At 36.7% G+C, this 22,500-nt stretch overlaps 1 protein-coding gene across 3 annotated transcripts in view; it reads right to left on the reverse strand.

Moving 5' to 3' along the window:
* The window catches only part of sgsm1a (small G protein signaling modulator 1a), a 47,500-nt gene that overhangs the window by 13,142 nt on the left and 11,858 nt on the right, over positions 1–22,500 (reverse strand). For 2 of the 3 annotated variants that reach the window (XM_079814867.1, XM_079814868.1), the window contains exons 3-9: positions 20,865–20,940; positions 8,878–9,040; positions 8,385–8,537; positions 8,196–8,263; positions 4,005–4,150; positions 1,203–1,340; positions 853–977 (exon numbers count right to left, since the gene is read on the reverse strand). In XM_079814867.1, coding sequence (XP_079670993.1) covers positions 853–977; positions 1,203–1,340; positions 4,005–4,150; positions 8,196–8,263; positions 8,385–8,537; positions 8,878–9,040; positions 20,865–20,940 — 869 coding nt within the window. Of the gene's footprint in view, positions 1–852; positions 978–1,202; positions 1,341–4,004; positions 4,151–8,195; positions 8,264–8,384; positions 8,538–8,877; positions 9,041–15,384; positions 15,429–20,864; positions 20,941–22,500 lie in introns of those variants that run through there. The other variant, XM_079814869.1, reaches the window with a different exon arrangement.

Genomic DNA, 22,500 nt, shown 5'->3' on the forward strand with positions numbered 1-22,500 from the left:
GCAAAATCAGTCTTTTTTCCCCCTCAGAATTGGACTTTATAACTCGCAATTGCGAGTTTATATATCACAATTCTGAGAAATGAAGTCAGAATTTTGAGTTATAAAGTCAGAATTGCGAGATAAAAACTTGCAATTGCGAGAGAAAAAAAATCTGAATTGCGAGTTTATATCTTTATCATCACGGAATTTTGACTTAACATAACTCGCAACTGCACATTTATATCTTGCAATTCTGATTAGTCAGGATTGCGAGATGTAAACTCACAATTGTGAGATAAAAATTATCTTTTAAAATGTTTTATTCTGTGGCGGAAACAAGCTTCCATTGGTATTTTAGCAATTTAACGCTAATTTGTGTTGCTCTTGGTAGATTACGTTGGTCCTTATGGAGATGATCCGCCAGTAGATCACACGCAGAACTTTCCACTCCCATCGGCGCTTTTTTTGGAATTACACTCACGCTAATTTGCCCTGTGTAGTAAATCTGGCCCTAAGTGGCTTATGACCAACATAACTGAATAATTTAAACCAATATATAAAAGTTATTTAACATTTTACTAAGAAAAGAAAAAATTTAACTGCAGCGAGACCTTAAAGCTTCTCAGATTTATCATTCGAAATGAAGGAAGATTTAAAATGGTGGAATGAACAATCCTGTAATATTACATCTTATCATATCCTGTGATACTCCAATTCAAAGAGATCATTCAAAATACTACATATATAATTCAAAATTCAATCATATACATTATATTTTATTAAAAAAGATGATAAAACCAATGACAAACCAACCTTCTTTCTCTTTTAAAAAGGGTTTATTCTGTTTATCTTATAAACTGAACAGAGTCCCACCTCTTCTCATAGTCGAGATCTCCCACAGAGCCGTTCATTAGCTGATTTGGCGTCCATTTCAGAGTCATGCAGTCAGCCGTCTGGTGCAGAGAGAGGTATCCTGGGATTGCTTCCATATCATCCCTCTGAAAGTACCACAACAGAAGCCCACGTTACAAAGCAAACCTTTAATTAATAATAAATCCTGCTCATACTGTTTTTCAGTGACCAGATTTTTTTTGCACTTTATTGTAGCTTTTCTATTTAAATCACAATAAAAAAAGTAATTTAAATGTTTAGATAGAATATGCATTCGGAAAGAACCCCCTAAAGATCTGTGATAATTGACAGCGGTTTCATGTATTATTTACCGGCTGAACCAGTACGTTGTTCTTCCCGAACAGGAGGGTCGCTCTGGAATTCTGATGAAGAGACTCTACGTAGTCTCTGGCAGAGGGGGAGGGAGATGGCCTTTCATCCATACTACTACTGGAGTGTCTTTTCTGAATCTGAACACACACACACACAAATATGTTTCTATCAAAATATTACATCAGCAAATAATGTCACCAGACAATATAAGTGATAAACCCTAGCAAACAAAGTGTTATAGTAACTATTTTATCTAGTTTTCCTAATATTATGCCACCACATCTTTCGGGTCCAAGGTGGAAAAATGTTCGATATATATATATATATATATATATATATATATATATATATATATATATATATATATATATATATATATATATATATATATATATATATATATATATATATATATATATATATATATATATATATATATATATATATATATATATATATATATATATATATATATATATATATATATATATATCATGATGATGTATACATATATATATATATATATATATATATATATATATATATATATATATATATATATACATATATATATATATATATATATATATATATATTAGTGCTGTCAGTTAAACGCGTTATTAACGGCGTTAACGCAAACCTATTTTAACGGCGTCAATTTTTTTATCGCGAGATTAACGTTCTTTTTGGTCTAACAAACTTTGTAGTTTTTTCACATGCTGTTGCAACAACTAGTAACGTTAGAAAAACTACAACACCACTCCGGATGTAGCTAGACCGGAAACAAAACATCAGGCACGCTGCGGCTGCCCGTCTCGTTTGGGCCATTAAAAGAGTAGACGTGGATGGCAAGCGTGAGACGCCGAAATGAGAAACGTATTAAGCCATGGTTTAACTCAGGGGTCTTCAACTAAAAGTGCTTGTCTTGAGCGCTGCTTTCTGCTCTGATGGTGCGTAGCCTACACACCAGACGCGAATGAAGCGTTTTGCGCGAGTGATTTAAGTCAATGCAAAGACGCAAATAGACATTCTGCGGCGCGGATTAAGCGGCGTGCATGTCGCGTCATTCGCGTCCGGTGTGAGCGCACCATCAGTCTCTTCTTCACTGCATGCTTGACCGCGCGTCTGGGTCTGAACGTAGTAACAGAGAGCATTGCAACGTTAACTGTTTCATTATGTCAAAAGGCTTCGCGGTCCGGATGGACGCATCTCGCGGTCCGGATTCGGTCCGGAGTCCGCTAGTTGGCGACCCCTGGTTTAACTGCACTATAGGCGGAGTCCTAGTTTACCTTGCATGTGCACTTTGTAATTTTATTTTGTATCACCCTGTTTTGATCCCTTAGAAAGGGCTGTTGAAGGGGCTGTTTGTGCAACAAAGTATTTGTTTCACCCTTTTATTGATGGGCAGTGTTACATTGTGTGAGATTATTTGCTCCAAGTGAGAATGTTGGTGTGAAATCGAACACTAAAGTATGCCAATGTTGTTTTCAATAAAACAAACATTTGAACAAAGCAAGCCGATCCACTTTTCTATGTTGATAAGAGCATTAAAATAAGAAAAAATAATGGGACAAAAAGAAATCAAGGGACATTTAGAATAAATAAAAATGTGCGATTAATTGTGATTAATTGTGAGTTAACTATGACATTAATGCGATTAATCGCGATTAAATATTTTAATCGTTTGACAGCACTAATATATATATATATATATATATATATATATATATATATATATATATATATATATATATATATATATATTTTAAAAAAGCCACTCAGCAGGCTTTTACTGCTCTCAAACAGATATTTGTAATACATCAGAAAACAAGCCTGAGGTGCAGTGTAGTCAGATCTATCGGAGACGAAAAACAAGCGCTGTGTCCTGATGATGTGTGGGTGTTGGCGATGGCCAGAGAGGGTGATCAGTCAGGAATCTGACGGCTGCGTTTGGTAATGGAGCTGGGTAATGATGTGAAGCATGTCTCTTGAGTGGAGGTTCATATTCTCCTCAGAAACAGCAGCCACACTCAAATACACTGACCGCAGCATGACTCTTATGGACCACAACCCTCTTCACAGGTCTAAAACATCACTGAACACCAGCAAATCCACAAACTAAACTTAGATTTAGTTTATTTTGACTTTGCTTTATCATACAAAATGAGCTTAGATGTAGAAATTATCCTTACCAACACTGGCAAACAATTCTAAACAATTAAACAAAAGATCATTAATATTAAATTGATCTTATGAGTCCAACATCCTATAGAAGCTCAATTGTTGAGCATTCAAAACTGCTAACCAACATACACAGTGTGGAAAGTACTGCAGCATACTGCTGAAAAACAGGCCTTATTGGTTGTCACTAAGTATTATGACTTTAATGTGACATGCAATTGACTGACTGCTTTTGACCCCTGACATTTTCTTGAGGCAAGGTTTGAAACGTCAAGTGAATTTTAAATGGCCTGAACGGCACTTCCATCTTGTTCAAATAAACAAGAGCTTTAACTTACATAAAATATCAAGGTTTTTTTTATAAGTTATAAGATTAGCTATTATTCTTGACTCCTTTTTAAGAATGTACCATTTTAAATATTGCAGCAATTACGAATTGAGTTATGGTGTACAGCACCATAACCTAGAACGCTAAGATCAATTTACCATCCTGCACATAATCATTTTATGTGTCATCATTGACAGCATGAAACAGAACTGCACATTTACTAACAGTCGTCTCGTTAAAGTTTTTGTACATTAAAAATTCCACACAACTCATTTAGTCACAGGTTACTCACGCAGAGGGCAGGTCTCTTTGTAGGCGAGTCTTGTCGACAATGGCCACTGTGAATACGATGCCTTTGCACCAACTCATCAGCTGAAGGATCTGTCCAGAAATGATCTGCAGTCTTCATTTTAGTGTACTCTAATGCACATGGGCCCACTAAAGAAGAAAAAGTTGAAAACAGATTATCTGCACAATGCCAACAATATAAAGGAAACAAAAAGACAAAATATCTCTGTTCCAAAACTTAGTGAAGTGCCTCCCTAAATAGGCAGCTGCATTCTAAGACAGCATCCTAACCATCATGATGAATGATCCACATAGGCAACAACTCTATGTTTTACTCAATTAGCGCTCTGCATGGGAAACTCAAAACTGACTTCAATAGAATTTAATGTTATCCTGTTGCTAAGCTAATGGCTTGATACTCTAATAAGCATAAATTATATAGCTCACACAAATATTTGGTAAAACAATAAATTTCACTTGTGTTTAATACATTTAAATTAGATAACTTTTTTATCAATACTAAACTTTTCAGTATGAAATATTTCTCTCATTCACCAGCTTCTTGGACTCATGTTTTCCATTGAGCTTGTGAAATAAGCTGATCACTGACCTCACTAGGATTTAAAACAGAGTAAATGACATTATGTCTCCAGATGACCTGTAGCCTTAAAGTGCCCCATTATGCTTTTTCGGATACAGGGTTTGTACAGATACATTCCAAAACTTTCAAGGACTTTTCAGGCTCTACTTTTTTGGTCTTCAAGGACTACAAATCAGAGATCTCACTTATCAAACAATATCTTTAGTATCTTTCAAATCTAAAAAAGGTAAATAGATAAATAAAATAAAATAATAAAACAAAAATTGTACCAATAAAGTGCAGCACATGCAATATGGAAACTTTAACCATTGAAAGGATACTATGACAAAGATTCAAAGATTCCTTATTCAAACCGATGAAAAATAAATAAATAAATAAATAAATAATATAACCCTAATATATATATACGGTATATATTCCCCCATGAATATATGATTGACCTAAAGAATGAAAGCTGTCTCATATACTTGGATATTTATATGAGCAATATCATGTCCATAGCCATGCGAAATGACTATATCAATATCAGGGCTGCAGCATTAATTTAGCATGAAAAGACTGTTTTATTGATAAAATTAAACACAAATTTCACATACATTATCTTCCAATAATTCAAGCACTTTACAAGTACCTTTTCATAAATATGACTGTTTTCAACGGTTTGAAGGGTAATTTTAAAAAGTCAAAAGTACACTATATTGCCAAAAGTATTGGGACAACTGCCTTTACATGCACATGAACTTTAATAACATCCCATTCTTAATCCATAGGGTTTAATATGGAGTTGGCCCACCCTTTGCAGCCATAACAGCTTCAACTCTTCTGGGAAGGCTTTCCACAAGGTTTAGGAGTGTGTTTGTGAGGTCAGGCACTGCTGTTGAACGAGAAGGCCTGACTCTAAGTCTCCGCTCTAATTCATCCCAAAAGTGTTCTATCGGGTTGAGATCAGGACTCTGTGCAGGCCAGTCAAGTTACTCCACACCAAACTCGCTCATCCATGTCTTTATTGACCTTGCTTTGTGCACTGGTGTGCAGTCATGTTGGAACAGGAAAGGGCCATCCCCAAACTGTTCCCACAAAGTTGGGAGCATGAAATTGTCCAAAATGTCTTGGTATGCTGAAGCATTAAGAGTTCTTTTCGCTGGAACTAAGCCCAACCCCTGAAAAACAACCCCACACCATAATCCCCCCCCCCACCAAACTTTACACTTGGCACAATGAAGTCAGGCAAGTACCGTTCTCCTGGCAAACGCAAAAACCTAGACTCATCCATTGAATTGGCAGACAGAGAAGCGTGATTCGTCCCTCCAGAGAACACGTCTCCACTGCTCTAGAGTCCAGTGGCGGCGTGCTTTACACCACTGCATCCGACGCTTTGCATTGCACTTGGTGATGTAAGGCTTGGATGCAGCTGCTCAGCCATAGAAACTAGAGGTCGACCGATTCATCGGTTTTGCAGATTAATCGGCACCGATAGTTGATTTGTGGAACAATCGGTTATCTACAAAAATCCACACCGATAGTTTTTCCGTGTTGCGTCCGTTGCTGGAGCGGCTGAGACGGGTGCACTGTCATCACACAGTACAAGAGCTATGAGAAGGGTCTGCTCTGCTGGCATTATATAGCACGAGAGCGGCCTCTAGAGGCCAAATAAAAACTCACTGACGCTTTGTGTTTACATTCACACGTGAAGCTGCACGCGGCGCTGAGCGGAGAGTGCGGACACATCAGATGCGCGTTTAAAACACAACAGCGAAACGGTATGAATACAGAACACTAGAGTACTTGTTTCCAAATCATTATAAAGTAATTTTTGGATTTGACTGTTTGGATTTGTATAAAATGGTAACACTACAATAAGATTCCATTTGTAACATTAACTAAGGTTAATAAATGCTGTGGAAGTATTGTTCATTGTTAGTATGTTAATTTCAACATGAAATTGAGTTTGAATTTTTATTTTTATCTGTTAATCTTGGTTAATGCACTATGAACTAACATGAATGGTCAAGGTACTGCAAGGTATTGCTCATATTAATACATGCTGTAAAAATGTATGCATGATGCATATAGTTCATGTAAGCTGATACATCCTTGTTGCACAGGGACTTGTACGTGCATGAAATGTGGATGCATGTTTCTAGGTTATAGGTAAAGAAACAAATTTGACCTGTAATATTTTAATGTTTAAATTATTTTCTGAAGAATATGTTCTTTTAGAAATTCTCATTTTAATATTCATATTTATATGTTTTTAATTTAGCACAGTTTCATGGATCAGTACTGTTTTTTATTTATTTCTTGTTATAAAGTTCAGCACTGTTTTACTTATATTTTTTTTATCCCGTATCTATTTAAAAAACTATCGGTAAGTGCGGCCCAACCTAGTTATCGGTATCAGTAAAATACACTATCCGTCGACCTCTAATAGAAACCCATTCCATGAAGCTCTCTACGCACTGCTCTTGAGCTAATCTAAAGACCACACGAAGTTTGGAGTTCTGTAACTATTGACTCTGCAGAATGTTGCCCACTTCTGCGCACTGTGTGCCTCAGCATTCGCTGACCCAGCTCTGTGATTTTATATGACCTACTACTTCGTGGCTGAGTTGCTGTTTTTCCAATTGCTTCCACTTTGTTATAATTCCACTAACAGTTGCCTGGAATATTTAGTAGTGAGGAAATTTCACAAATGGACTTATTGCACAGGTGTCAACCTATCACGGTACTGCACTTGAATTCACTAAGCTCCTGAGAGCGATCCATTCTTTCTCAATTGTTTGTAGAAGCAGTTTGTGCAGTTTTGTACACCTGTGGCAATGGAAGTGATTGGAACACCTGAATTCAATGATTTGGAGGGGTGCCCCCATACTTTTGGCAATATAGTGTACTTCAAGCACTTTAGGCACCCTGCAGATATTGCATTTCATGTAGTGTGTACTAGTTTGTGAATGTAAAAGTTTCAAAGTGCACAATAAATGTTATTGTCTCCCAAAAGAAAGAACCGATTCTGAACTGCCTGAAACGAGTCGTCAGTAATTCCAGTGTTACTTCCTGCATGAACCTTGTAACAAATTTGCATAATGATATGCTAATGTAAGTTTTGTTTCCGAAACGTGCTATAAATGATAGGCCAATCACCACAGACTAGGCCCTCTGACCAATAGGAGCAGAGTAGGGTCTTGGAAAAGAGGGGTTTAGAGAGACTGAATACTTAATCGAACTGTTTATGACCCTATGAGAAAAGAGATGGTGCTGCAATGTATATTATGAGAAAATGAAGGTGTTTTTTTATCGAGGATGCATGTAAACCAGGGGTGTCCAATCCTGCTCCTGGAGGGCCACTGTCCTGCAGAGTTCAGCTCCAACCCCAGTTAAACACACCTGAACCAGCTAATCAAGGTCTTATTAGGCATACTAGAAACTTCCAGACAGGTGTTGAGGCAAGTTGGAGCTAAACTCCGCAGGACAGTGGCCCTCCAGGACCGACTTTGGACACCCCTGATGTAAACCTATTGTAGAAGACCTCCAAAACAAAATTAGGAACCTTTAAAATAGCATAATAGGGGCACTTTAAGAATAAGAAAGATTTACCTAACAAAGAGGCGAGGATAGGGCCGTCCACCGGGTCCATTAGGATAGCTTCTTTCTCATAAAACTTACTGAAACAACATTAAAAGCAACTTTAATTTAACAATGCAATAGGGAAAGTTTGAATGTACCTGGAAAAACAAAACTGGTCAAGCTTGCCTTCTCTTAATATCACTATCCCCCTTCTCTCACCTGCTGTTTTCCACCAGGTACAGTACAATCTTGTCCAGCACTTTGTCAATGAGTGCGGTGTGGATCCACACGTGTCTGACGGCCTGAGGCGAGAAGTTTGGGATCTTGGGCATCTTACGGGAGCTCTCGCTGTATGAGAGAGACTGACTTCGTCTGAAGGGAAGAACAGTCAATGTCAGCAAAAGTCAAAAGTTTTGTCAAAAATGTCAAAATCAATTCCTATGTAGATACTTATGCTTTGAAAGGAGTTTCTGTCAACGAGGTGGTAACTTAAGCATATCATATACTCTTTCCAAGAATGGTATTTACTGGTACTTTGCCTGTAGTGGACATATTTTGGTGACATCTATGAGATGCAGAAATCTAAAAACATGCTTCAGAAAGCATATACATTGCAGGTTTTTAGGTTGCTTACACAACATACAGTGTGTATTGTATTTTGAGAGAGCCTCAGTAGTGTGTTGTATTGGGGAAGATCAAAGTCTTTTCTCACTTGCTCTCAAAGACTAGCTCCAGCTCCTGGGCTTTTCTGCACAGCTCTTCAGCTGGAGGGAAGTTTTTGCCCACTTTGGTGAATAGTGCAGCTATTTTGTTGCTTCGTAGGAAACCGGCAGCTCTCCGCTTCAACCCATGAAGCACACAGGCTTCAACAGCAGCTACTCACACACACACACACACACACACATTTACACAGAGAGAAAATGCACATTAATGGATCATCTTTCATGAAGAAGAAAGAGTATGTTACCCCAATCCATGAAGGGCTTTTTGTGTATCTGAGCCACAAGAAAATAGGGATATGATTGCAAAATCTTGAAAAAAGTAAGCATGCTGTGATTTTTTTTTGAAAGAAATTAATACTTTTATTCAGCAATAAATAAAATTAGTCAAAAGCGACAGTAAAGACATTTATAATGCTACAAAAAGATTACCATTTCAAACTAATTCTGTTCTTTTGAATTTTCTATTCATTAAAGAGTCCTGAAAAAGTTAAGCATGATTTGAGCATGAATATTAAGCAGTACTTTTTTTCCAAGAAGAAATGCTTCTTGAGCACCAAATCATCATATTAGGATGATTTCTGAAGGATCATGTGACACTGAAGACTGGTATAACGATGGTGAAAAAATTCAGCCTTGCCATCACAGGAATAAATTACATTTTAAAATATATTAAATTAGAAAAGTTATTCTAATTTGTAATATTTCAAAATATGACTGCATTTTTTCAAATAATGACTGCATTTTTATCAGCTTTGGTGAGCATAGGAGACTTTCAAAGACATTTTTTCATTGTAGATCTTACCGACCCCAAACCTTTGAATGGTAGTGTACATACTGTATTAAGGAACACTGTATAAGTAATGGACAATGTAGTCAGCTGGTCATTATCACAAAACAATCCCAGAGATCCAGATGTAAAATGAAGGGATTCTGTAGCACCCTAAACGGGTTTATTTTGCGATAATGGCTGGCTGACTGTACATTATAACTCTTATACGTCTACTTCCAAATAAATAAATAAAAATACATAAAATATTAATTTGAGCAGTTATTATTTCAGTATGTAAGAAAATTTATACCACAGAATGATTCTGACCAATCAATACAGGAAAAACAGAAACTTTTGTTATAACAAAGCATTCACATATACATATATAACACCCAGACAGAGAGGGACAATGAGATGGAATACAAATATGTGGACAGAGATGCACAGACTGAGACACAATGCACTACGTGGCAGTGCCTGCAGAGCTGATACTGAGGCTCTCACAGGACTAATCTTGTGGATCTGCTCGGATGGGGTCGGGGGAAAGCCTGCGTAGCCATGGAAACCCTCACTGATGGAGCACTTGTGCTCAGTTAGAGCTGGGCAGGGCTCTGAAACAACATCAGCTGTTTCATCTCTTTGCCTCTTTCCCCATCCTGTCCTTTTCTATCTTCTCCTGTCTTCAATGTGTCACTTTTTGTTCTCTTTTATAGCTGTTCTTTGTGACAGTCTCGATATTTAGTCTTTCTCATCTGACTCCGGCACTGAATTACACTCTTCTCCTCTGCTCTGTTTATAATCTCTGCAATCTCCTTCTCTGCTTGCATCAGAGTGCCACTTGTTTATCTCCTCCTCTTGCCCATTATTCGTGTCCTAATCTCTGGTGTGGCAGACTGAAATGCATGAGAGATAAACATGATAAAAACCAGTCTAAAGATTGGGTTAAAATCTCTTAATTCAGAAAGACGCACATCCATACAAACACAGTAGCTGCTTTCATCTGATGCTGTATTACTTGCTTCTCTTTGACCACACTAAATGGATTCATGGCGAAGAGAGAAGACAGATAAAAATGAGCAGGTAAAATGAAAGCGCAGTGGACGCAGGGACCTTCAAACAGGTTCAAAGGTCTCATATTGCTGCTACAGACACATTATCTAATGACAGGATCTTTAGTTAAATCACAATAGCTGAATATTCGGTTTACTTACCATCATGCCATTCAGAAATATATGACTGTTTCTACTAAAAGAAGTTGTTTACAGAATCCTCAATTTACCAAAAAGGCTCCATTAAAGCCTCAATACAATAGGTTTGTTTATGGAACAAACTAAAATATAAAGTAATCACTGAAAATCGTCCCCTCAAATCTCATATGTCTTGTGACTGACAGCATAAAAAATTAGTCCTTCGGAAGTTTAGGGTGGGTTAAAGTTTTTAATGTTTTTGAAATAAGTCTTAAGCTCACCAAAGCTGCATTTACTTGATCAAAAACACAGTAAAAGAGTAATCCTATACAATATTACTACAATTTTACTACAGTTTTCAATTTTAAAATGTATTTATTTCATCCAGTCTTGGGTCACATGATCCTTCAGAAATCATGCTGATTTTTTGGCTCAAGAAATGTATCTTATTATCATCAGATGTGATGCTTCTTTTTATGTGGAAATCATGATACCATTTTTTTTAGGACTCTCTGATTAATAGAAAGTTAAAAAGAACAGAATTGATTTGAACCTGTATTTGTTTGTAACAATCTTTATTGTAAAAATCTTTAACTGTCACTTTTGGTGAATTTAATGCATCCTTGCTGAATAAAAGTATGAATTTTCCAAATAATAATAATATTAATAATCTTACTGAGCCCAATGCAAACATAAGTGTAAATGATATTACAAAATGAAGTGTAAACTTTCAGTAAATAACTTAAATTTCAGTCAATTCCTCTCATAAAGCTATTGTACAGCTTCAGAAAAGTTGTACAAGCTAATTATAAAAAAGAGTTTTTTGGTTTTTGTTCCCAATGAAAGAAAATCCAATGGGTTTGGAAAGACATGAGTGACATGAGTAAATGACAGTATTTTAATTTTTAGCTGAACCATTCCTTCAGCTCGTTTTCATTTACGTTCTTCTTTGTTGGATTTAGTTTGGCCTTTTACAGAATGATTTGAGACTAAAGCTCACTCTAGATGCATGATGGCCTGGATGCAAAGTAGGCCTAAATAATTTTTTTTTCCGACTGATTCTCAATTCAGTCATTTTACAGTGAGAGTGAAATGACAAATCTGTATGCAAGGGAAATGAAAGCAGCTTTATCCCAAAGTAAAATGAAAGGGAACATGCAGAGAGAGATTGGATGAGGAAGAAAAATATTTTCCAGTCAAATAAGTTTCCAAAGCAATATTCACAGCAACAATCAAGCAGCAAGACTCATTCTGTCATAGGAAATGACACAGGGTGCAGGCGGCCACCTCCGACCCTGATCTCAAATGCTCATTAAAAATGTAATCGTACCGCCTGCGCTAATGGTTTCTAATCACACTGTCACATTGTGAACCGAGTAAAACCTGGATATATATGATCCCCTCCACTCTCACTGACCAGCAATTTACACTGCAACATAATGATGTAAAAGCGTCTGAGTGACAAACAGCATGCTTTTAAAGCCACACGTAGACTAGAGATAAAATTAAGAGGTGTCTTAAAATCCCACAGAACTGTGCACAGTTGATAATTGTATCCTATATCTGTGATGATGAGAAATGTCAGTGTTGACATTTCCATCTGTAGTGTGTAAACATCACTATAATCACGGTGGCTAATTACTCCCCCATAGGCAGCCGGCAAAATCTGGCTACCCTCCATTCATCTCCTATTATCTGCCAGTGCCACACTAGAAGCAGCAGTATTATTATATCATTCCAATATTAGCATACACACTCGTAATGTAATTCATCCATTATGGCATAATGATTGGACATTCTTTCTTTTCAAGTATTCCTGCTTTTGTTCTGATTTTGTTTAAAAGTGCCCAGAGGAAAATTTGCTCAGATGTCGCTCTTTCTTAGTTCAGGGGATTTAATGGAGTTCATAATGGTTCTTTCATCATTTACTCACCCTCATGTTGTTGCAAAGCTTGCTTTCTTCTGCGGAATACAATTTTTGAAGAAAAAAAATATATATATTTTCAAGAACATTTTAACAGTTTTTTTGTCCATACAATCAAAGCCAACAGAATCCAAAACAACATTGGACCCCACTTACTTTCATTGTATGGACAAAATTCACAAAAAAAGGGGGGGGGGGGGTGCATACAGGAAGGACATGAGAAGTGAAAGATGATTACATTTTCTCTCAGATTCCTTAGAAGAAATAAAAATACATAAATTAGCCAATTGTTGACCCACCGAAAGTTTTTTTTGTTTGTTTTTTAATGAGAAAGGTTTGAGTTTATTTTGAAATCTTTCTACTTGAGTCTTTTGGAGTCATCAAATGACTATCCATTTAATCTAATAGCTGTTGTAATATTAAAAAGATCTCATTTCCGATGTTTTTCCTATTCTTGCCTCTTCTATGAGGTTCAGCAGAGGTTCAGTGATGTGGCAGGAGACAGTTGAGTGGACTTGAGATGGAAACAGAGCAGGGCAGAAAAGAGTCACGATGAATCAGAACTCAGTGAATTACAGGAACAACCAGCTGAAACCTGAAACCAGCAATGCACACATGCCCTACAGTCATCTACCCATACCCACTGCCGCTACAGGCGCGTAATAAAACGAGTTCACAAGGCCATTAATCAAAAGGCATTTTTCAAGCTACTTTGATTGGTGTTATTCAGAAACACCATAGTGTGGCTAAAGAAAGTGGCTCCACAAGCTGTTTCTGTTAGCTTTAACTGCAAGGTTTTGTTGTTGTATTTCTACCCCAACAAGACACTTTTGAGAACAATAATTGCCTGGATACAGTGAGAGGAAAAACTGGCTAATTTATAAGCGTTTCAAAACAACAGCATTTGACCCCTCACAGAATTGTGCTGATTAAATTCCAGAGAAGGTGGTATGGCTGGCAGGGCCGTGCACAGACATTTTGAGGGGCAGTGGCACAAACCAAGAAAAAGGGCACCAATCACAATACATCATAACTGTACACATACACATTCTATAATTCTTTGCTACATATTGAGGGTGTCAAGTAGGGCTGGCCAATATGGCCAAAAAATTATCATTATAAATTTTTTCATATCAGTCAATATCAATAATTATTATGATAAATGTCAAATCTTTATTTCACTTAAAGGCAGGTTCATTGCTCCTGAGTGAAAGTTGTAGAAACCAGACTGTTAATTGTGGTTTTATCATCAGAACAGGTGAACATTTCGAAAAAACTGTTTCGTAGAACATTGAATTCTTTACACTTTTTTACACTAAATAAATGTCTTAATAAACTAATAAAAAATATTTAACGCAAATAACGCAGCGTCCATTTTTATATTCATTTTTGCCTAGTGTTACATTATATGATCACGCTCCTATTCATGTAAATGCTTCCAAGCGCGACAAGACACAAGAGAATGCGCTGTATGTCAATGTCCTGTCTGTGTGGCTGCGTCTCATGTCAGCTAATCGAGGGACACTCTGACACACACACACACACACTCGACGCACAGACAGACGTCAGTCTCCTGCTCACATCGAGTTCTCTTTTGCTCTTGAACAAACAATAACAACAACAACAGAGAATTTTGAGTATTCTCATATTAGGAGTTTTAAATTAGTTAAATAACGTCTTAAATGAACTTAAAGAGTTGTGAGAAAATGAGATGCGTGGGACAGCGCGTGAGATCCGCGTCATGTTCGGCTGTGGCCTCTGAGCAGGGGTTTAGTTACCCTTTAAAGTGACAGGAGCACTGGTGATGCCTGTCATTAATGTTCACCAAGGAGCAACGGGAACAGAGAAAATTGTAGCTTTAATGAGGATTAATCTATATTTCATTTATTATTTATGCAGTTAAGAAAGGTGTTTGATAACTATTACATTTCTAACAGGGAAGACCACAGGTAAAAATAACATTTATTATTTTGGATTTATGTAAAGATTGTTTTAAGTTCACTTAAATTAAAAGTTGTTTTTTAAAGCCTAATAATAAATGTTGAAATTGGGAGCTTTCAGTTATACTGTAATGTAACGTCATTAATGTTTCATAGAGGCATCAGTGATACTGGCCTTCATTCATAAAAAGATGCCATTACAACACATATGTAAAATACACTGTCTTTAAATTGTTTCTACATTAATTTGGAGAGTAACTGAAATTATTACAATATGAAAATATTAAAAACGTAAAATATTAAAAACTTGCGATTAATCGCGATTAAAGGTGAACTATGTAGGATTTTTGCAGTAAAACATCCAGAAACCACTAGGCCAGTGTTATATATTTTGTTCAGTTGAGTACTTAGAATATCCCAAATGTTTTCAACTATTCGTAAATCGTGAGAAAATTGCTATTTTAACCAAGGAGCCGGGACGTGTGAGCTATGCGTGTGGGGGAGTCGCCTGTCGATTGCGTCATATCTGCGTCACCCTCGGTCTCCGGTTTTATTCAGTGAAACACTTTACTTTCACTGCAGTGTGAACAAGTGTCATAGCAGCCACCGAGCGAACGTCATAACTTCCTTTTCAACACACTCAGATATATCTAATACGATAAACAGAGTTGGGTTACCTCACACTCAGCACTGGAGAAGAGGAAGTGCCGCCGGCAACCGTGTCATAATAAAAGTCCCGCCAGCGACTATGCCATAATAACAGTCCCGCTCTTGAATCGCTCCTGCGGCCTTGCTCAGCTCCACAACACTCGCTTCTGCTCTGCTTCAGACTACAGTAATGTTAATAATCGCATCCATGAATATGATTTCTGCCCGAGTCCTATCCTGACTGTTTCCCACCGGCTGTGAGGTGAAGACCACATGTCCCGAGATTCTGCGCTCAAACGTGGCGTCATCAAACTACGCCTTTGTTTTGAACAGGCGACCTCTAGTGGACGGAAAAGTTACATAGTGTAGCTTTAATTACAGAAAAAACTGCGATTAATTAGTTAATTTTTTCAATCGATTCCCAGCACTAAAAAAATATATATATATTTTTTTTAGTTTGTACATTCTAAGGGGTGATATTGTTTCAAATCATGAAACAGGTTTGTGCTGCCTGACTTTGATGGCATGTATCTTCAGCACAGTTTGCAGAGCAGGCTGCAGTATTAATAATATATATTACATGTTTTGTCTCTTAGAAATGCACATTTGACAATAGCTTGATTTAACAGTAGCAGTAGCTTGAGTTGCGATTATGTATGTTCAAAAACAAAAACGGTAACAATCTATAAAAATTGTAAAACCAAATTAACTTTGTGTAACTTTTATTAAAATTAACCTTCCATCCATCCATAGTATTATATATTTGGATCACAATAACCATGGGTAAAACCACGCATATAGCACCTCACTACCGTGGTTAAATGTAACTATATGGTTTCCATGGTATTTGTATGAAAAACAGCAGCTTAAACACATTTAGTACAAATACATATGCAAAAATGCTGTAGCTTAATAACAAAAAATATTGTAATTATATTCCATTAATACATATCTACATAAAAAATATAATAAAATTCGATATCCCACATATCAGCCAAAATTCCATGGTGCAGTTACATGGTAAATGATGGTGATTTGTAGATTGAAAAGCCTTCTAACTGTATTGTTGCGCACAGTGTTAGGGTTAGGGTTAACCCTCCTGTTTGTCAGCACTGTTTCATCTGGCTTTAAATCAGTTTAAATCACAGAGACATTTGTGTTCTTCACTGAATTCCAGATATTTTACTTTATAAACTTTTAAATATGGATATTTTTCTTTAAAAAAAACATTGATTTTTGTAAAGGCCTTTATTAACCCCCCTGTGTGCCGTGTGGGGTACGTTTATGATGGATGCACTTATTTGAGCTTTAAACTCAATGGACCCCGTCACTGCCATTATAAAGCTTGGAAGCATTAGGATATTTATTAATATAACTCAGATTGTTTTCATCAGAAAGAAGAAAGTCTTATACACCTAGGATGGCTTGAGGGTGAGTAAATCATGGGGTAATTTTCATTTTAAAGTTAACTACTCCTTTAACTGAAGAAATCGCGACTTGTGACTGCATTAATATTATTTATCCAGCACTGGTCACTCTGCTAGTCAATTCTGTGACACAGACAATAAGTTCAATAATCAGAAAAGGATTAAAACACTACCAACAAAACAAAATCCGAGGAGTTTACTGGAATGTAAAATGAATGTTGACACGCTAGAACTATGGCAACTCAGAGCCCGGATTAACTAGATGCCTGGTGAGAGAGTAAGAAATGGAAACCCCGGGGTGGATCTAGTGCAGCAGAATGATTACAGAATGCTTCAGCACAGACTCCCCTCTACGTTCATACATCTGCCTGCAAGAGGGGCACCTCAAGCTTGAGAAAAAAAAGGGCAGTGGCTTGGTCCCTGCAGCCACCTCCCTGTGCACGTCCCTGGTTGCCAGCATCCTGAGTAATAAAATCTGTTTAGAAATTGTAAAATGCAAATGTGAATAAAGCTGGACAGGACAATAAAGCCTTCACACAACAGGGTGAATATGATCTGGCAGAAACTGCATTATTAATGAATACTCATTTATTCTGTTTACGCTCCGCTCGATCATTAAACATCATGTTATGGTACCTTGATGTGAATTTGCACAGCAACGGAGAAAGTGTGTGTCGGTGTGTGTGGAAGAACGATAACTTTATTATGTGGACAGATTTACTACTGACAAACAGTGGGTAGCACTTACTGCAGCATGATCGATTACACATTCACTTACTGGTCTATATGTTAAAATTATCACTCTATGTTAATCTACACTGAATAAACATGACACTTCTCCTTTTACTCCTCGCTCTACCTGGGAATTAGCCGAACCATCATGCTACCCAACATTTGGCAGGTACTGAAACACAGCTGGTCCCCAGAGTCTCCCATGGAGAAGAAAAATGAGATCTCTTTAAAGTGGTCATGAACTGGTTATGAGGTGCACTTATAATGTTAGTATGATTTTCACATCAAAAATGTTCATAATTTAGTAAATAAAAGGCCATTTTCTACCCTGATTTTATCCCTCTGATTTGAATGCTTTGATGGAAGGGCCGTGTCTGCTGTGAGACTTCAATGTAAACGCCCACTGCTATGATTGGCTAACATCATATGAAATAAGTATTACATGTGGAACTCACTCGAAATCTTTTACTACATTTTTACTATTAAATTACAGCTGTCGAGATTAACTAATTGTGAAAAGTGTTGATTACAGCATTATATATTTAGATACTCCCGTTGCATGAAATCAGAGATGAGCATTGTAGCCAATACAGCACATGAATGCAGTGATCTCATCATTGCAACTCGATTTCTGCACTCTCTTGAATACTTTCATCATAACAGTGCAAACACTTATGTAAATAAAAGATTCATAACAGGAGTTTTGGCGAGAGTCCAGATCTCAGTCACTGATAAACTCCCACTGTGTGATTGACAGCTCCAGCAATTATAAAGGGAACGTTCTTTGATCGCTTTCTGTATATAATTTAATCAAAATTTAAATAACAGATTATTTTCATGCTACTAATGCCGAGGTCAGACTGCACGATTTTCAAACTCGACGGATCACTGCTCTATTCACACTGCATGACTATATGGGCCAGCATTCAGTCGCTGCTGTTTTCACGCTGCACGATGGATCGGCGATAGGAGGTTTCACACTGCATGACTGTACAAGATGAAGAATCGCCGACAGCTCTGTCCCATCCGCAAACTACATTTAACTACAACCAAACACACACGAGAAGTGAGAAGCACAGGTGCGTGAGACTGGAGTTCTGGCGTGAGACTTTGAATTGTTATTAAAAATATAGACTGCAGTGCAGAAACTTGCGATCCAAATCGTCTGTGCGCTGATTTGCAGCAAAAAGGAGAAAAAGAAAAAGATTATGGCGGAGGAAATGGTTGGGGGGACACAGGGAGCAAGGGTTGTATTCTGCAAAGAGAGTTTGAGGTAAATAAATACTTCTGCACCGTGCTGCTGTTGCGGCTGGTCAAGCAAATGTATGTGCTTTGTTTCTGTTTGATATAATTATAAATATATCTATTAAAATACTGATATGCTGGTCTATAACTCCTCCCCGAACCTCCCGCTGCCCTGTATCTTGCTCTCTAATTGGCTGTAGGTCATCGCAGATGTAAATTTCCGTCAGAACACATTTCACACAGCAGGAGTTTGAATCGCCGACAGGTCCAGATATTTAGCATACCAAATATCTCACGGGCGTCGGCGACTCATCGGCGAGTCTCTCTGATTGCGTCTTTGATAATTCACACTGCGTGATTGTCACTCACGTGCACGAGCACCGATTTGCCTATGATTTCTGGCATTTGTCGGCGATTTTGAAAAACCTGTCAGAACCTGTCAGTCAAAATCGGGGCTAAAATTGTGCAGTCTGAACTCGGCATAGGAGAAACGATGTGAAGTTGGCTGTTTAGTCACTGGCTTAATTTACTGATGCATAATCAGCAATAAACGATTTTGAGACAAAGAATGTCTGACTGTACAGTGTACATGAATCATGACATATCAGAAATCACTGATCACAGATTATGCATTAGAATTAACGTGGTTATATACATGAAATTGCGATCCTGTATCTTTTTTTTCTCCTCATCTCTCACTCATGTGCCAGTGGGCGGGGCCAAATATATGATGATGTAGAAGTAGGTGTTGATCTGATTCTGCAAAGGCGGTCTTTCTTCACACTATCACGATATGTGACAATCCGATACGAGTCACTTTCGGACTAACAAGGGTGAGTTTGAGTCCTGAAACTTACAGGATGTTTTTTTTATAGTACAATGACCTCTTACATGTCAAAAGATTGAAAAGATTTGAACTGTTTCTCCTTGAAATGCTTAAACACGCAAGATTAAATAGAGAGCAAATGGATAGACATTTTTGGAGAAAAACCTCAGTAATCTAACATGTATCTCAGTCTCATAAAACATCTCAACAATGTTACAAACTGTGCTCATATTTGCAAAGTGCAAACACACAGAAAAACAGATATTTCACAGGTTCACAGATAGCAGGGGGGTGGGGGATGGAACTATACAAAATTAAATAAAATGCAAATAACTACCATTCAAGAGTTTGGGGCCAGTAAGATTTTTTTTTTTTTTGAAAGAAAATCTTTCATTCAGCAAACATGAAATTGATCAAAAGTGACAGTAAAACATTTATAATGTAACAAAAAACATATTTCTAATAAATGCTTTTCTTTTAAACTTTCAAGACAATAATAAATGTTTCTTAAGCACCATAAATTATATTTTAAAGTAGAAAACAGTTACTTGACATTGTAATAATCTTTCACAATATTAATGTCTTTACTGTATTTTTGAATTTCAAATAAATGCAGCCTTGGTGAGCATAAGAGACTTCTTTCAAAAACATAAAACAAAATTTGAACCGTAGTGTATGCATTTCAATGAACTTTCTCATAAAGTTTCTTCAAGGACCAAATTATCTTATGCTATCCACATTAATATTATAGCTCTATACTCTTAATGGTGGTAAAGAATATATATTTCTATTTTTAGATTTAATTAGATACCAAGTTGTCATATTAAACATAACTAAAGATGGACATTATGTTTTCTAATAACCAAGAACCAATAAATAAAGCCTAGTTTATACTTACACTTAGCACTGTCAACCCTATGTTACTTTGAAAACTACTTTTTTTTATCCAATTACATTTAAACATAGGTTTATTAAAAAATATATATATATTTTAGAGCTTGTCAAATGCTATTTTTGATTAAATCTTTTGTGTATTGTTCAGACCTTTTTATTCTGTGTACAAAAGGCAGTGGATAGCAACTCTTTCTAAACGAGAATATCTGCACCAGGTAATTGTTTGTAAAATGAAAAAGCAAACTTCATTGTCAACACTTATTTTTCTTTGGGCTGCAATTTGAACACCAAAATACACGAGTTGGTATTTGGGGTTTGAAAGAAAGAAAGAAAATTCTTTCTACTAACACGTGTCAGCTAAATGCTTCTATGTTCTTTGACTTACCACAGAATGAGACAATATGGCTGCTGTCTTCATGAACAAACTTCCTTGTGACTGCTTCCTCCATGATCTGCTTGACCTGTGTTGGACATGGAGACACAGCATAGGCTGATTGAGTCGGCTGAATGGATACAGCATGATGAATTATAGCAAACATTCTACAGCTTGTTTTACATATTGTGGATGTTCCCATGATTGGTGAATCTGTCGAACGGTGCAGTTTTTATGAATATATTTGCTCACAAGTACTCTCATTAGTGCCATCAAACACTCAAAGCTAGAAAAAAAACTGCAATAAATAACAGGAAGAAGAGAGTGTGTTTGCGTGGTGAGTAGGAAGAATGCAGACCATGACTCATCTCCTCTGACTATAAAGAGGAAAAGGAGAAATTGAGAGTTGGCATGTGTGATTTATGTATAAAGCACTTTCGCATCCTGACTGTGGATGGTGAATTTACAGTAGAAACCATTCAAATAAAATGTCACTATTTTTATAATGTCCTGACTAGACTGCGTGTATATACAAAGAAATACACATTCAACAGATGGTCACATCAGATTTTGTGGGTGTTTAAGTAACTTTAAGTGAAGGTAAACTGCAATTGTGTGTTCAGAATGTAATATTAGCCTGGTTTCAATGAGCGATATAAAGGCTTTTTAATCTCAAGTATGGAAGGGTCTGGCAGAAAGAATTAGCCCGCTGATTGGCTTGAGGAAGTGGCTAATGGAAATTTCCTGTTGTGTGTTTCCTCTGTTGATACATTGCACATGACATGAAAGTGCGGGCAGGAGATGTGAAAGTAACCCTGGGTTAAACAATGTTTTACACTTGTAATATTGAAAGGGGTTTAGTTCCCTCCTGTTTCGCCTCAAGGCTTGCCTCATGAAATATTTATGTACTTCTCTCTGTTAACATCTAAAAGAAAGAGTCAAAAGTGCCAAACAAATACTCCTCTATGTTTTTAACAACCAGGGTTGCTTTACGTGGTGACATTTCAATCCCTAAGGAAAAATGTATTGCTCAAAGGATGCCCTTTCTAAGCTCAGGAGACTTCAATTGATTTCTCAGTTACATTTCATTTAACTTTCAGCTTTTTCTCTGATGTTTCTTCTGAAATCCCATGCATATTCTCACTACCATTCAAAGGATTGGGGTCAGATTGATTCTTTTTAGAAGAAATTCATTATTTCATTCAACAAAGACTCATTAAATTGATATATAAAGAATATATTTGAAATAAATGCTGTTCTTTTGAACTTTCTGTTCATGAAAAAACATTTTTCACAAAAAAATATTAAACAGCAAATCAGCATATTATAATGATTTCTGAAGCACAATGTGACAAAGAAATTCAGCATTGCCATCACATGAATAAATTAAATAAAAAATATGATATTATTATATGTTACTTTACAGTGTAATAATATTTCAGAGTATTAATGTTCTTCCTGTATTTTTAATCTCAAAACAAAGCAAATAAATCTGAGAATAAAGCAAAAGTCGGCATTTGCATTGCGGTCTAATCTAGACATAAAAGAGATCCAATTTTTCTATGGAACAGCTATTAAAATTGATCAAATTTTGTTCATCACATGTTATGCTTGTGAAATTAAAGTAATTCAGCTCGTAAGTATGCAA

The sequence above is a fragment of the Gobio gobio genome, assembly GCF_949357685.1.
Source record: "Gobio gobio genome assembly, chromosome: 4".
NCBI classification, from domain to species: domain Eukaryota; kingdom Metazoa; phylum Chordata; class Actinopteri; order Cypriniformes; family Gobionidae; genus Gobio; species Gobio gobio.